General features: G+C 42.1%; 2 protein-coding genes across 2 annotated transcripts in view; one reads left to right on the forward strand and one right to left on the reverse strand.

The window, feature by feature from the left end:
* NCAPD3 (non-SMC condensin II complex, subunit D3) overlaps positions 1 to 7486 on the forward strand; it is a 28024-nt gene extending 20538 nt beyond the window's left edge. Inside the window, exons 26-36 of the mRNA XM_009890821.1 lie at positions 392 to 529; positions 864 to 997; positions 1148 to 1347; positions 1954 to 2064; positions 2485 to 2640; positions 3409 to 3578; positions 3820 to 3959; positions 4084 to 4161; positions 7050 to 7124; positions 7222 to 7282; positions 7375 to 7486. Coding sequence (XP_009889123.1) covers positions 392 to 529; positions 864 to 997; positions 1148 to 1347; positions 1954 to 2064; positions 2485 to 2640; positions 3409 to 3578; positions 3820 to 3959; positions 4084 to 4161; positions 7050 to 7124; positions 7222 to 7282; positions 7375 to 7486 — 1375 coding nt within the window. The remainder of the gene's footprint in view (positions 1 to 391; positions 530 to 863; positions 998 to 1147; positions 1348 to 1953; positions 2065 to 2484; positions 2641 to 3408; positions 3579 to 3819; positions 3960 to 4083; positions 4162 to 7049; positions 7125 to 7221; positions 7283 to 7374) is intronic.
* A 3652-nt stretch (positions 7487 to 11138) lies between these two features.
* JAM3 (junctional adhesion molecule 3) overlaps positions 11139 to 13954 on the reverse strand; it is an 11442-nt gene continuing 8626 nt past the window's right edge. Inside the window, exons 8-10 of the mRNA XM_009890791.1 lie at positions 13573 to 13702; positions 12336 to 12390; positions 11139 to 11690 (exon numbers count right to left, since the gene is read on the reverse strand). Coding sequence (XP_009889093.1) covers positions 11655 to 11690; positions 12336 to 12390; positions 13573 to 13702 — 221 coding nt within the window. The 3' untranslated portion in view covers positions 11139 to 11654. The remainder of the gene's footprint in view (positions 11691 to 12335; positions 12391 to 13572; positions 13703 to 13954) is intronic.

Below are 13954 nucleotides of genomic sequence, written 5' to 3' on the forward strand. Positions count from 1 at the left end.
GCAGGACTTTTGATGATTAGCTTTCTGTGAAGTACGGTAGGTGTCTCAGCCACAGTGGAACTTAAGTTATTTAAATAATGAAAGCATTGTGCCTGGATTCAAGTTCAGATTTATTTCTGTCTCTTTTTACTTTAATGGCAAAAAAATGAAGTAGTATTGTGGATGCTGAAAATGTCTGTCTCTCTCTTTCTGGATGAAAAAAGGCTTGAAGTCAATAAGCTGATATCCTTGGTCAAGCCCAGATGGAGCTGGGCAAGAATTAAATGTGGCATGGAGGCAGACTTGGCAGAGGAACAGCATCCTCCTGCTTTAGGGCTTGTGAACCCTAAACTGTGTTTCTGGAGTGGCTTTTAGAAGCTGCCTGATGATAAGTTCTTTTCCTCCTTTCCAGGTTTGGAGAGTTTTGCCTGGTGCATCTCTTGCTGAAGAGGAATCCAGGAATGTTCTCCCAACACTTCATTGAGTGCATCTTCCATTTCAATAGCTATGAGAAACACGAGAAGTACAACAGGTTCCCCCAGAGTGTGCGGTCAGTTGAACACATTTTATCTCCTTATTGCTAAATGACGGGCTGTCTGGCCATGCAGCTTTTGGTTGCAGCAAAGCGCTCGTGGCATTTTGTAATTATGTATGCAGTAGGGGGGAAACAGCTAGGGGAAAGAGTGTTAAATTAAGTGTCCTGCCTTCCCCGTGACACTTCTGGGAGGACTTCTGCATGTAATTTGTGGGAGTGTGTGTATCCTAACAGGTTTATGGGTCTTGAAAGTGACATTCAAATATTCCTTGTTGATTTAAAGTCTTATTATTTCTGTGAGTTCGCATAATGTGACTTGGCCCTTGTAAAAAGTCTTGCTGTACCACAGGGCGAAGAATCTCTTCTCTCTGAAGGGAAAAGATAACAAAGAAAAAAGGATGCGTATCTACAGGTTCCTGCTGGACCACTTTACAGATGAGCAGAGGTTCAGCATTACAACAAAGATCAGCCACAGCATCCTAGGTAAGGGTCTGTCTTTAAAAATCTGTCAAACAAAGAACAGGTGTCTATATAAAGCCATTAGGCACTCAATCCAGCCATGTTATCTTCCCGTCTTTACTGGCACTGCTGCTTGCAGTAAAATACTGGTTATTTCTTCCTTGTGTGTTCCAGCATGCTTTGTGGATAAGGTCCTTCCATTGGACCTGGAAGCCAGTGAGCTGCTCTCAGATACGTTTGCAGTCCTTAGCTGCAAAGAAATCAAGCTATCGACTATGAGATCAAAACCCGATGAAGACATTCAGCCTGATGAAGATGAAATGGCAATGGCCAATGTTGTCATGCAGGTGGCACAAAAAAAGCTCATCTCGCAGGTGAATGGCACTTGGTCTGGTGCAAGAAGAGGGCTGGCCACCATACTGGGGGGAATTTTACCTTTCTGAGACAGAGAGACTTGTGCAAAAATTACGCAAGTAACATAGCGATGCAAATGACGTACTGTGCCTGTAGGCTGTTATTCAGGCTCTCTCTGTAGGCTCACTCTGGTCTGAGGGCACCAGTGGAAGCACTGTGTGTTGTAAAAACAAAACATTGAGGCTAAATTTGTGAAGGATGCTTGTACTTGAGGGGTCAGTTGGAGTGATCAGAAATGCACATCTTTTGAAGTCAGTGAAGCTATGCTAGGCTCAATTTGTTCCACAGATCTCTTATTGGTAAAACCTCTGAGTGTAGGGATGTTTTTCGTGCACCTTTTGGCAATATGCCTTCAATGTGAGAACTGGCTGAATTAGTGATGTATCCTAAAAGACTCTACGTAGGTTAAAAGCCTATGTACATGCATGCGGCAGAAGAGCAGGCTTAATTGCAGTAATTCCCTTGCTATGGAGTTACAACTCCTCTCACTTAGGCCATTCATCTAACCACAGAGTGGCTTCTCATTTATTGCATCGTGTAACTGTTCATGCCTTGTTCAAACACAGGTTCAAAAGAAGAACTTTGTGGAAAATATCATCCCAATAATCACGTCACTGAAGTATTTGATGGAGCAGAAGAGGATCCCAGCTCTTAGGGACCTTATGAACTACCTACGGGTAAGGGGAAGTGTTTTCTTGGTGGTTTTTTTTTTTTTTTACTCTCCTGAGTTAATGTATTAGATGTGCAACCAGTAATGGAACGAACAGCCTTCTTAGAAGGAAATTTAGAAGGCATATGATGTTGTGACACTGCCACTGTGTTAAATAATGTGGGAGGTGGAGGGATTTTAGATAAGGATCCTGGTGTGTTACGTGTGAGGCTCCTCAGTGGAACGTGGGCAGAAAGCTTGAATGCTGGAAAGCTTTTTCATGTTCTGAAGTACAAGTTGGAATCGAAACTCTTAGTCTGTTAAAAACACCTCTGCTCTACCAACTGGTATTTCCTTTTGCACTTAAGCAGCTGTGATCTGAATGGAGACATGAATCAGTAGTCAAGAGAGATTTCTGAAAGAGTTTAAACATTCCTTATTGCTCCAGGAAATGATGCAAGATTACCGAAATGAAATCAAAGACTTCTTTGCTGTGGACAAGCAGCTGGCAGCCGAGCTGGAGTATGATATGAAGAAATATGAAGAGCAACTGGCCAGGGAGAAGGAGTCAGACCAAGAGCAGGTCTCGGCAGTGCAGGCAGAGGTTGGTGGTGCCATTAACTCTGTACACGTACTGTCTCCTCTGCTAAAGTTTGTGTACGTACAACACCCAGGCTCTGTATGTCTGTGGACCTTGTTACAGCACTTTTAACAGAATGATTGTGATGTTCTCATACCTCTTCGCGTTTGGTTTCAGTCATTTAATACGCTTAGAATGACAACAAACAACACACGTTAGCCAAAGAGGAGCAGCAAACAATTAACGTAAAAAGAATTCAATTTAAAGGGAAAACCAAGTCTAATTTGCCACTGGCTGTGCTTACGTGTTGTATTGCCCTCTGCGAGTGACTCTCTCAGGGTGATAAAGATGATGAACAGGTCAAAAGAAAAGGGTTCATTTTGTCTGACTTTAGGTGTATAGAGTGGAAACATCTGTTCTAGTCATGCAGATCTTCTTTAAAGTCAATGTAAAGAAATAAGTATGTGCTTGGGTCAACTGTCCTGAACTATTTTAGATACCTGCCTTAAGATGAGATGACTTCTACCCTGGAAGTACCTTTCTCTGCTGACTTTAAAAGAGCACCTATATATAGACGTCTAAACTAGGACATACATATCCCATCAAAACTTCCTGTTCACTTCTTGTTGAAATTTTGGCCAATGAATTCGTTCTCCCTAGCACCCCTTTACATCCATCACACAAAGGGCAGTTCTTAATCACACAGCATGTAGGTTTAAGCATCTTCTATCTAGCATTTTCTACACTTGCATTCATTGTTAGACGTATGATCTTTTCTCCTGTTTTCTGTAGCCACCTCCATCTTCAGAGAGAGCTGTACCTTCTGGTAGCTGGAATAATAATCCTCAGCCTCCCGTAAGTGGGAGACAGTCCTCACCAACTGGATCAAATCCTTCCTCTGTGCCTTCTGAGTTTACTACACCTAGTGCTGATGTTCAGAGACCACCGTTATTCAGTCGCAGGTATGGATTTCTGTTCATATCACCAGTTACGATATTCCGCAGTGCTATTGCTTTGCTTATCCACTCCTTACTCAGTGGTATGAAAGTCACCAGTGTTGCAGCATAATCTTCTTCATTTCAGTTGGTGTTTAAGATCATAAGGGACTGGGAAGAGACAGGTCTCTCTCCTCATTATATGCATCTCATCCGGGCTTGCAGAAGGAAATCACTTACCGTGTCTGTCATGTTTTTTGCTCTGTAGGCCAGCATCCTTGAGCACACTTGCCATCCTGAACTCTGCCAGGAAAGCAATGGAAGCCAGAAGCAAGCAACGTAGCAAGAGTGTTGGAGGAAGTTTATCGGCTGTATCACTTCCATCAAGCACAGCTGGCAGCAAGCAAGGTAGGAAGCTTGCTGCAAACTGATCTGGCATTGGACTAGATCTAGTTGACACAGCCTGATTGTCAGACCCTTGAGGGGTGAGTAAATACATTTCTATTCTTAATTACTTCCTTGTTATTTCTAGTATCCTTTCAAAGCCTGAATCAACAGTCTACTGGAGAGAATGTTTCTGTGTTGGGCCGCGCAATCAGCACACCAGAACGTAAGTATAACCCAAAGGAACCCTTTCCAAATTGGGCTGAGCACTCATTCTCTGAGAGAGGTAGCAATGCATGGGTCCCCTAAAGAGCAGAGAAAATCAGTCATTGACAGCTGTAGATTATTTATTTATCTAAATGGTTGTACTAAATAAGAACCGTTCTGAAATTGAAGGTCTCAGATGAACGATGTACGTAGGAAAGTACAGTCCAATATGGTTTCCGTTTACACGTCACAGGGTATTATAGTATTGAGTCAGTGCAGGAGAGCATTTATTTTGGGCTCCTGAAGTAACAGGGCAACTGCCCTTTCTTCCTTCATCAACTCTGGGGTTCCGAGGAGGCACGTTGTTGGGGTTCCTTAGTAGCGTGCATTGCCTGAAGTGTGCAAGATTCTTTTGCATTGAGACACTTGCTCTCCTTAACTCTGGAAGCATAGCTTAGCATTTTTAGACTGAATATCAGAACCCTGCTGCAGAGGGAAATACTTAAGGTCCGGTCCTTTTCAGCTCTAAGATAGGAGTTTCTGTTGTCCAAACAAAGGATCTCAGGTGAGCTACGACCTGCTTCTAGAGCAGGAAGTGAGCTGTGACAATTGTGAGAGAACAGAGACATCTCAGGATTAATAACCTGCACAGTCATTTCTGAGTGTGTCTGTGTGTTCTACCCTAAAAAAGAATTGAACTGAGCACGGGAGAAGGAATTGTTTGGGGTTTTTATTCTGCTGTGGAAATTAAAGTAAAAATGCACACAGAGGAATCTCTAATACACAAATTGTGAGAGTCTGCTGTGCTTATGTCCATTGCAGCTGAATTGCCATCTCACAAAACCTGACCTTCAGAAGTTAGGTGTTATTGGAATGCTTTCTGACAGCCCCGCAGCATTTCTGCAAGTTTTCTGCAAGCGCAAGAGGCAGTTACAGTAAAAGACAAATGGAGCTGAGTTCCAGCAGCAGATTCCCTTCCTTTGTGTCAATTCGCTGCTGAACTCCTTTAGGGCATCTCCGTTGTAGTGCGAATTGTGAGTGTGATGAACACCCTCACGCACTGTGGAGAGAGCTGCAGTTAAGCTGAGAGTTTAGGTGAGTGTCCGACAGGTCATCTCTAATTAGTTATGAATTGTTGCAGGGAGGGGTCAGTCTTCCAGAAGCATGGTTATCGCTGCACTCTTTGCCTGTATCTGTGCGAACACCTAACCTGCAAGCACACAGGAGAGCAAACAACATGTAGCCAATAAGGCAGTCGGCTTTGCAGCAATCTGCAAATACCTGACATCCGCGAGCAGGCTGGAGCAAACAGGCGGCAGTGATGTGCATCCACTGGAAAATCTGACCCTTCTCTTCCCTGTATGCTCCGCTGTTTGGCTAGATTTGTCTGCCTCGATGTTTCTCTCTGCTGCCTGAGCAACAAGCCGTGATCTTTGTGCAAAAAAAACGAGGGCATGTTTTTAGAGAGCAGAAATCTTTAAGCGCCATACCTCTGTCTGGAAGCTTGCACGGCTGTTTCTCTTAAGCACCATATGGTGAAAAAGGAGGAAGAACGTTAATCTGCAGTGGTAGTAGGGCTGAATTCCTACGTTGCTTCGAGGCAGCATGTGTCCTTCAGCAATGAGACAAACTGTACAGAACAGTATCATCACTTCAGTTAGCGTGTGTTGAGCCATCTGTATGGTGGCGCTGGGTCTTGCAGGCTGATAGACAATCAAAATAAAACATCTTTATTTCTCTGGTATATCATTGTAAAACTACGGGAGCTGCAGTTCTTTGCAAAGCATTTTGTACTTGAGAAGTTAAGAACAGCTGTCTCTTCTCTTTACCTTATATGACTGTTCTGGCTGTCACTCTCTCCCCTGCTGTCTTTGGGTTTCCTTCTCAGCTCCTGCTGGTTACTTTGAGAATGGCCGAGTGGGTCTGGCCAAGTGTGGATTGCTTCACCGTTGTGAAGGTACCACCTTTGATCGCATGGGAAGCCCTACTTGCTGACAGTTCTTTACCATTTCGTTCCTTTCACATAAACGTGTCATTAACCAAGGTAACTTGTTAAGGCACGCACTGCACAAAGTCAGGACACTTGCAGGTCAGTCTTGAGAGATGCAGAGGCCAACTAAGGCAGATAGATTTAGCTGGATTTCCACTACAAGCTTCAGTGATTCCCTTCCAGGATGGGAAAGTAGCTAAAGAGCAAACCCAGTTAGTTTGTAGAGAGAAGTCCTTTTAGCAGAGTTTCCAACTCCTGCCCTATAAAGCACTTCCTACCTTAATTCCTTGTGAAAGGTTCTGGGGAACATGAGCATAAAACAGAGTGTTGAGTAAAGTAAAATCTGAATATTGTGACATCTCTCCTGAGGTAAATGACAGGAAAGAGACAGCTGACAACTATGGCTAATTCAGGCAAGCTAAATTTTACCTAGCTTCCTTGTCAGTGATTCCTCTTTTCTGGCTGCCGGCAGTTCCTTACGGAAGAGCTGTTCAGGTCCTTTGTCAGTCTTCAGGGGCCCCGTATTCTGCCTCGACTAGGCAAAGCAACTGGTCTGAATCTAATGTGTTGTGAAGGATGGCAAAGCTTCAATGGAAGGTGTGTCTCTCCCACCTAGTTAGGACAAGGTGGCACGTGACTGAGGTCCCATGTTTAAATTAATTTCCTCCATCTACAAGGACGGCTGTAAGTCTGGAGGATGAAGCTGATGTGCACAGATGGCCCATCAGGTTCAGCACGTAGTTTTGAGGCTGGACGGGAGACACTGAGATCTGCTGGGCTGGAAAAGAGAGATGTGTATGTGCTTGCAATTAACTGGATATGCTTACTCTGTGACACTTAAGTGTTCTACTACAGCATGCCTTGCCCTCTGGCTATGTCATAAGCTGATTGCTAATGCTATGTGTTTCTTCTTTCAGAGACCATTAATGAATTGACTTTTGGTGCTGGGGTCAGTTACATCAGCTTGACGCAGACACCCGGTTCAGCTGCAGGCAAGTTATCTTTGTGATTCTAACTTGGAGGGGGGGACCCCAAGTGATTGAATCTGTGGCATTTTTTAAAATATGAAAATATATGCATTATTTGCAGAGAAGAAAGAGGCTGAGGATGAGCGAAGAGATATTATCTGTTTAACATCACCAGAGAAACCGTAAGTTCAACCCAGGCTTGAAACAACAATTGCAGTGAGAAAGACTGGTAAAGTGTTTTAAAATAAATGGTCATTCTACTTCCTTCTTGTAGTCCGTCCCTGCCACAGGAGTGGAAAGTACAATCCCCAGCAAGGAAAAACAGCAGCCAACGTGCCCCTCTGAGACGATCCCAGCGGAGAACTCCACTGAAACCAGACAACTGATCCTTTCATTGAACTTCTGTACAGAATCATCATGTTGCCTGAAATCTGTCCTTCTCCTCTGTAATTATAAGTCATTGTGGGCATACGTCCTTCCTTCCTTATCTATTTTTATTTGTTTTTTACATGAAACTGTCTAGAATATGGGCATACAAAGCCTGCATTAACATATGTATGTATTATAAGCTGCTGCTGTTGACAAAGCTTGCCAGAGTGCTAGAAAGCTGCAGTATAAAGGAAGGCTTGCTCTTCACTCACAGGATGTATAATTTGTCCATTTGGAAAAGTAAGAGCATAATGTTGCCACAAGCTTAGCAATAAATGCATTTATCACAGCTTGCAGGGAAGTGAGTGGCTCAGCTTATTCACTCAATCCATCATTGTCCCTCTTGGTTATATACTAAAGTTGCTTTAATTTGAACAAAGGTAAACCAGCTTGTCACTGCCACACCCCTAAATCTGGTAATTGCATGCTACATCACCTCTTATTTGTTGTGCAATCTCCTGTGTGTATGAACAGCCTTAATGTTTTTATATGGAATAATTCCATTCCTGAAGTGTGTTATTTCCAACTATTAACATTTTATGAAAATAAATGGTTACAGAATTAATTCCACCCACAGCCTCTCCCCTCTTCTTGATCTGACAGAGAAATTATCTTTTTCTATAGATTTCTACAGTCTCAAAGTCTCTTCTACTACGTCGCTGGTATCTTAGGCACTCAGTTCAATTAATGTTGGACCCAGCTGCTTTTAAATATAGACTCTTATTTGACTACAAGCAGGATATGAGTAACTCACTAAAATCAAGGTTGGTAGATCATATACATAGCTTTGTGCTCTGCGCAGACAACTTGTTTATCACAAACACACTGTGTAAATGCTGGGATCTGACCATTCCTGAGTCTCTCTGATGCCATATGAACTTAACTGAAGTTTTTCCATTGTTAACTTCTATTCCAGAGCTCTTGCCCTAGATACCATTGAAAGTTGAAAATGGAATCTGTTTTATTCATGCTCAGGCATGAACAACAGAAACGGAGTAGGCTTTTCTTCACAAGTGGAAACAAAGAGACTGAGCACACTTTTGCCACAGCCCTTCCGGAGGCACTTGCCTCCTGCACTGGAATCCCATAATTTGGCCTCACTTCCCCTATTCTGTTTTGAAGGTCAGAGAAACCTTCAAGTGAGGTTAAGCTTTATTCCCAAAATCAAAGTCAAAACCTGGGAACAGGGGACGTATGACGTTGCTTTGGCTTAAGTGATGGTCAATCATGGCCATATCCATTTATTTTGTACCTTCTCTCCTGCCTTAAAATATTATTTAACCACTTTGAATGGTAAATTGGAATAGTTTATTTCCTAATTCGTGGTTCGCTACTTTTCATCCTGCTCTTGAGCAGTATCGAGAGAAGCCCTGTGAGCATTACTTGTCTTCTCTAGAGAAGAACCAGGGATAAACAGATGTCCATGAATAAACTGAGAAACAGCAACTTACCTTGGACTTTCTGTAACCTTCAGCCCAATACAAGTAAATGAGTGCTCTGACCGAAGAGACTTTCCCTTATTACTGAAACATAAGCCTCTAATAATATGGCTGTTTAAAACCAAAACCAAACAAAAAACCCTACAAGAATGCTTTATAGCTTGGTATTTATGTAAAACATTCTTGGCAAAGTTAAATGTAATACATTAGTACAAACCTGAATATTATTCACAATGATACAATGAATTCCATCAATCAGATCTCATGAGCTGTATCAGGGGAATCACCTCCCCTTCTCTCGTTAGAGATGCCACTGTCACATTTTAGAACTGAAAAGTAAGTCTTGATTCTTAGCTTGCTGGCTCTTCACGTGAAGGCTGCCTTTGGCATTGGTGAGACTGTAGATTGTGCTCCCATAGTGCCCAGAGCTACCCTGATTCAAACCTTTTCTTTCTCTCCCTTATTATAGGTATCCTAAAAGCAGCATAGGAAAGGAGTAGTTGATATACAGAAAGTGCAAAGGAATGTTACGCTCACTGCTCTCATAATGATTAGAGGCAGCGTGCAGCCAGTGAACACTACTGTGTGGCTTGGTTGAAGAGCATGTCTTAAGAAGGTAAATGTAATGTAGTTGCAAGATAGCAGTGGTAATGTCTGAGTTACACAGAGAACATATGGTTATTGCTGCCCCATCCTTATTTTTACTTTCATTAGTGAAAAGAGAAGTGGTAACGCTTTGTTTAGGCAAAACAAATGCAGCAATGGCATGTCGAGCGAGGCCCCTAGGAAACAAAGCAGATTAATGCAGAACACTAAAAAATAACACTGACAGTCCAAATCGTCAAGTATTCAAAATACTGTATACAGGAAAAGTTAAGACAACTCAATTCATATTGGAAGTACAAGAACACTAAATTATGCTACATTAAAAAATTCTTAAACCACAGCACAGTTCTAGTGTTGCATCCACATCTTGCAGTCTTAAATTACCCAATGCTGTTCAACACTATCAACATGTATGTTTCTGGGAAACACGTGTTTCCAATTATTCTCTCTAAAGCCAAGAGAACTAGATTTGTTTTCTTTTATTTTCTTTTTTCTTTTACCATCTAGAGAAAAAGTTGCAACTGACATTACAAAAGTGCTTTTGTATTGAGCTTTTGCTTTCCCAACTCCAGAAACAGTTGCCTTGGCTATGCAGTTTAAACCTGTAAAGTTGCTGTAGCTGTCACACTGTGTTAGTGCTTTAGGGAACTTGCAGAGGGGTAGCAAACATTGAAGTCACTCTGTCACCTTGTTGGAACTGAATCCAAAAGCCATCCCTGGATATTTCTTGCAACAACAAAAACGAAGTGTTGGTCACTGGCAAGAAAAGTCAGTTTTATATATAAAAAAGTTGATAGCTCCTGCCATAAATTTACAAAAACTATCCCTGAGTGACTCTGTTCTGTGTCTGGTAAGACCTCTTGTGACAAGGAAATTGCTGAAGCTAGCTTAAGAGGAAAGAGATGCTGTTCCACCTGCAGTTTTTTATTACACTTTGCAATAATACTGATATGCTCTGACAGTGCCATACTATAGCAACATTTGAGCTCCTCTCTGTAGCTTAAAAAGTAAAAAAATAGCTACGTTACTTAAACAGTGCTGGCATCACGTATTTACACTTTAAATAGAAATGTTACCTTTTCTGAAGTAATCAAAATATATCTTTGCAAAAAATTTAGAATGTGGGATTTTACAAAATAAATGGAGAAGGTAAAAAAGCTTGTAGATATCTCAGTACCTTTTATGGCAATCTTAGCCCATGAAAGTATTTGGCTTTAATTTTCCTGAAAGGGATGACTTAGCACTAGGTTCTCTGCCTCCACTATAAGCCTCTTTAAAACACCAAAAGACGCAAGAGGCAAGCCTGCTTTGTGCAGATTAGAATGAGGGGTTACCTGCGTGCAATGAGTTTTCTATGAAGCAGTGAACAGAAGCAATCCTTCTTGCCTGATGCTGCCCATGTTTCATGTTAAATGGAGTAACAAGAATTCAGTAAGTTTACAAAAGGGCTGAGAACGTTAGTTGCATTTACTGTATCGGTATCTGTCGCTGGAGGCGACTCAGATACCCTGTTCTGCACCTGAGCAGTCAGAATCAAAAGCACAAGACAATCACAAATGTGTAAAAGTCACCAGCCAGGCCTGGGCAACAAGCTGCTGAGAGGAAGACTCCCCTTTGCATGGATAAAACTTACTCTTTGAAGTCCGTCTATTGCCATATCAGCACTTTTTTTGTCTACTAGTAATTCGTACTAGTAATGTCTACTACACGTTTACCTAACGCTGTTCCCCTGGTTGGTTTGCACATTGTGGCTGTGTCCCTGCAGCACAAATAGAAGGCAATTCCACAAACTTCCATAGCCCAGTCTCTTGGGAAGTATTAAAACGCTTCCTTAGTCCAAGGACAGGTTTAGGTGATCCTGTTGGTATCTCCGGAGGCAGGGGAGACGCGAGTTGGGCAGTGAGGAGTTACTTTAAACTTTGGCAAAGAAAAAAAAGATACACAGATAGCTAGCTATCAAGTTCTTGTGTGTTCCAAACTCTTCCAAGCGCACTTAATTCATCTTTTGCTCTTGCTTTGAGTTCCTGGAGGAGGTATTTTCACACCTGCTTTTGCTGGTTTGCAATATCCTTTTGGCGTCTTATATGACAAATGAAGACTTGTGTCTGAAGTCACCCTGCAACAAAACAGTTCTGGATGTATGAAGGATTTAGTGGCTTTCCAGGCATCTCTTTGTTCCTGCTTCGCCCAGCTGCAACGTGCCCGTGAAAGGTAAACCTGATCTGTGTAACTTCTAGCATTTGGTCTAGGTAGCGCTTCTTTCCAGCTGGTAAGGAGAGGGAGGCTCCAGTCATACTGGCCAGGCGCTCCTTCTGCTGTCCCCCTCACACACTAAGGCATGGCAGGGGACTTTCTCATTCCCTCTGCAGTATCTCTGTTAATAGGGAGAGGCTTTTTCTGATCTTAAGCTTAGCGATCTATTCAAATCCCAAAATGCAAATTCTCTTGTAAAAGCATCGTGGCCTGCCCACTTAATCCAATGAAACTCATCCTAAGAGGGTCAAGCCATAAGATAACTGAGACAGAGCAGAGCTGCTTTTGATAACTCTTGGCATCAGTCACTTAAGGCAACTTAAACTGTTCATCATTTCTAAGGAAATGACTCAGCCTTCACCCTTCTGTTTTCTCTCTGTTCTACATCCTTGCTTCTGAGTGGTGCCCACTCTTAAGAAAATCTGTAGGCCCTAAAAAAGCTAGTAGTCCTCTGCCCACCCTCTTCCTCTCCTAAACAGAGAGATGTTAAATGCAAATCATTTGTTACCTCATCATCTGTCCGGATATAGTTAACACCATCAGGTTTTGCTGGAGCCTTGTAGCTGAAATAAAGGAAAAGAGCTCATTTCTGGGACAAGAAGACTGCAGGATTTTGGAGGGGAGGTACAAGCAGAGAGAAACCCAGTTCATTGCTCAAATGATAGACCTGTGCTCATTCATCATGACTGGGATTTTTTTCTAAATTCCCCTTCAGCACAGGATAAAAAAATTGCTGTATGTTTCCACAAGACTAACTCTGCAAAGAGATTAACTGATTCCTTTCTGGGCTCTCCTGCTCTGGCCCCTCTGCACTACCTTTCTGTGTGCCTCCTGCATTGTTTCCTGTGGCAATTATAAAGTTCACTTTAAACCTTCACTGCCAGATGCCTTCAGCACTTTCCTTAGTTATAAGCGCACACCACTTATCTGCAATCCCATAGGAATTCAGAATTTATATATGACTGTCAAGTCCAGTGTATGCCAACCCTCAGCTGCATTTAAATAGGATATTTGGAGCTTTTTCTGAAAACCAAACCAAACCAAAAAAAAAAAGACGACAGGACTTCTGCTGAAAGGCAACATTTAACATGGAACAAATCTATCTGGTGAGAATCTTGGTTTTACATATATTATCTCTCCTACAGATTCTGTAAGGACATCAAGGCTTGTTTCTGATGCTAATGCTGTTGTTTTTAACGTTTTAATGTGCATTCTAAAATGGTTGTTTTTAATCCCAAATTTAGGTTCTCACACCCAGTGAGATTTCCTGCAGAGAGCCTACTCTTCTGCATATATTTTCTATGCATGTCCTGATGCTTTAAACTAATTGTGCAGTGAGCTCTGTTCATTTAACTGTAGACCTCATTATGCCAACAGCACATAACCTATTGGACAAACACCTGTTATTTAATTGTGCTGATCCCCTCTTCCTGTGTAAAATTTGAGGATTTTAGAGCACGGCTATCGCTCCTCTGTCTGGTCTTGGCAGTGAGCACAAGAGGAGCCATACCAAAATTCTCCCTTAGGCAAATAAACCTTTGGCATGGTGCAGGCTTTACAGAGGGGAACTGGATACTTCAAGAACTGGGTTGGCTTGTAGTCTTTGGTAGGGAACTAGGAAGAAATATGTACAAGTCAGGCACTGAAATACATTTTATCCACCAATTTCTGGTGCCCTTCAGGCTACTTCATGCTAGCTACGGGCTCAGGGACTTTGTATAAGAACACTTTGAATCCCAGCTTACCTTTCGCCACTCTCTTTGCTGTTTGCAAAGTAACCCCTTCTGTAGGCGCAGCAGATGCCAAGAGTGATGAGCACCAAAACTGCTAGAACCACCAGGACTCCACCAATTATCCCACCAATATTGAGGTCATCTGGCAAAGAGAGAAGCCATCATCCAGTATTTCTTAAAGACAGTAGCAATATTCTAGCTTTACATACACTAAAATGACATTTCTCAAATATTTTAAGCAAACCGCAATAATTAATTGGGAATGAGTGAGTCCCTGGTTCCAAGACTAAAACTGTTCATGAATCCGAATAGTGTTTTAATGTTTCCCTGAATTTTTAGATTATTTTTTTTTCTTCCTGTGTTTGGGGCTATAAGAAAGCAGGAAAGACTTAAC

The sequence above is a fragment of the Charadrius vociferus genome, unplaced genomic scaffold (genome assembly GCF_000708025.1).
Source record: "Charadrius vociferus isolate BGI_N301 unplaced genomic scaffold, ASM70802v2 scaffold858, whole genome shotgun sequence".
NCBI lineage: Eukaryota > Metazoa > Chordata > Aves > Charadriiformes > Charadriidae > Charadrius > Charadrius vociferus.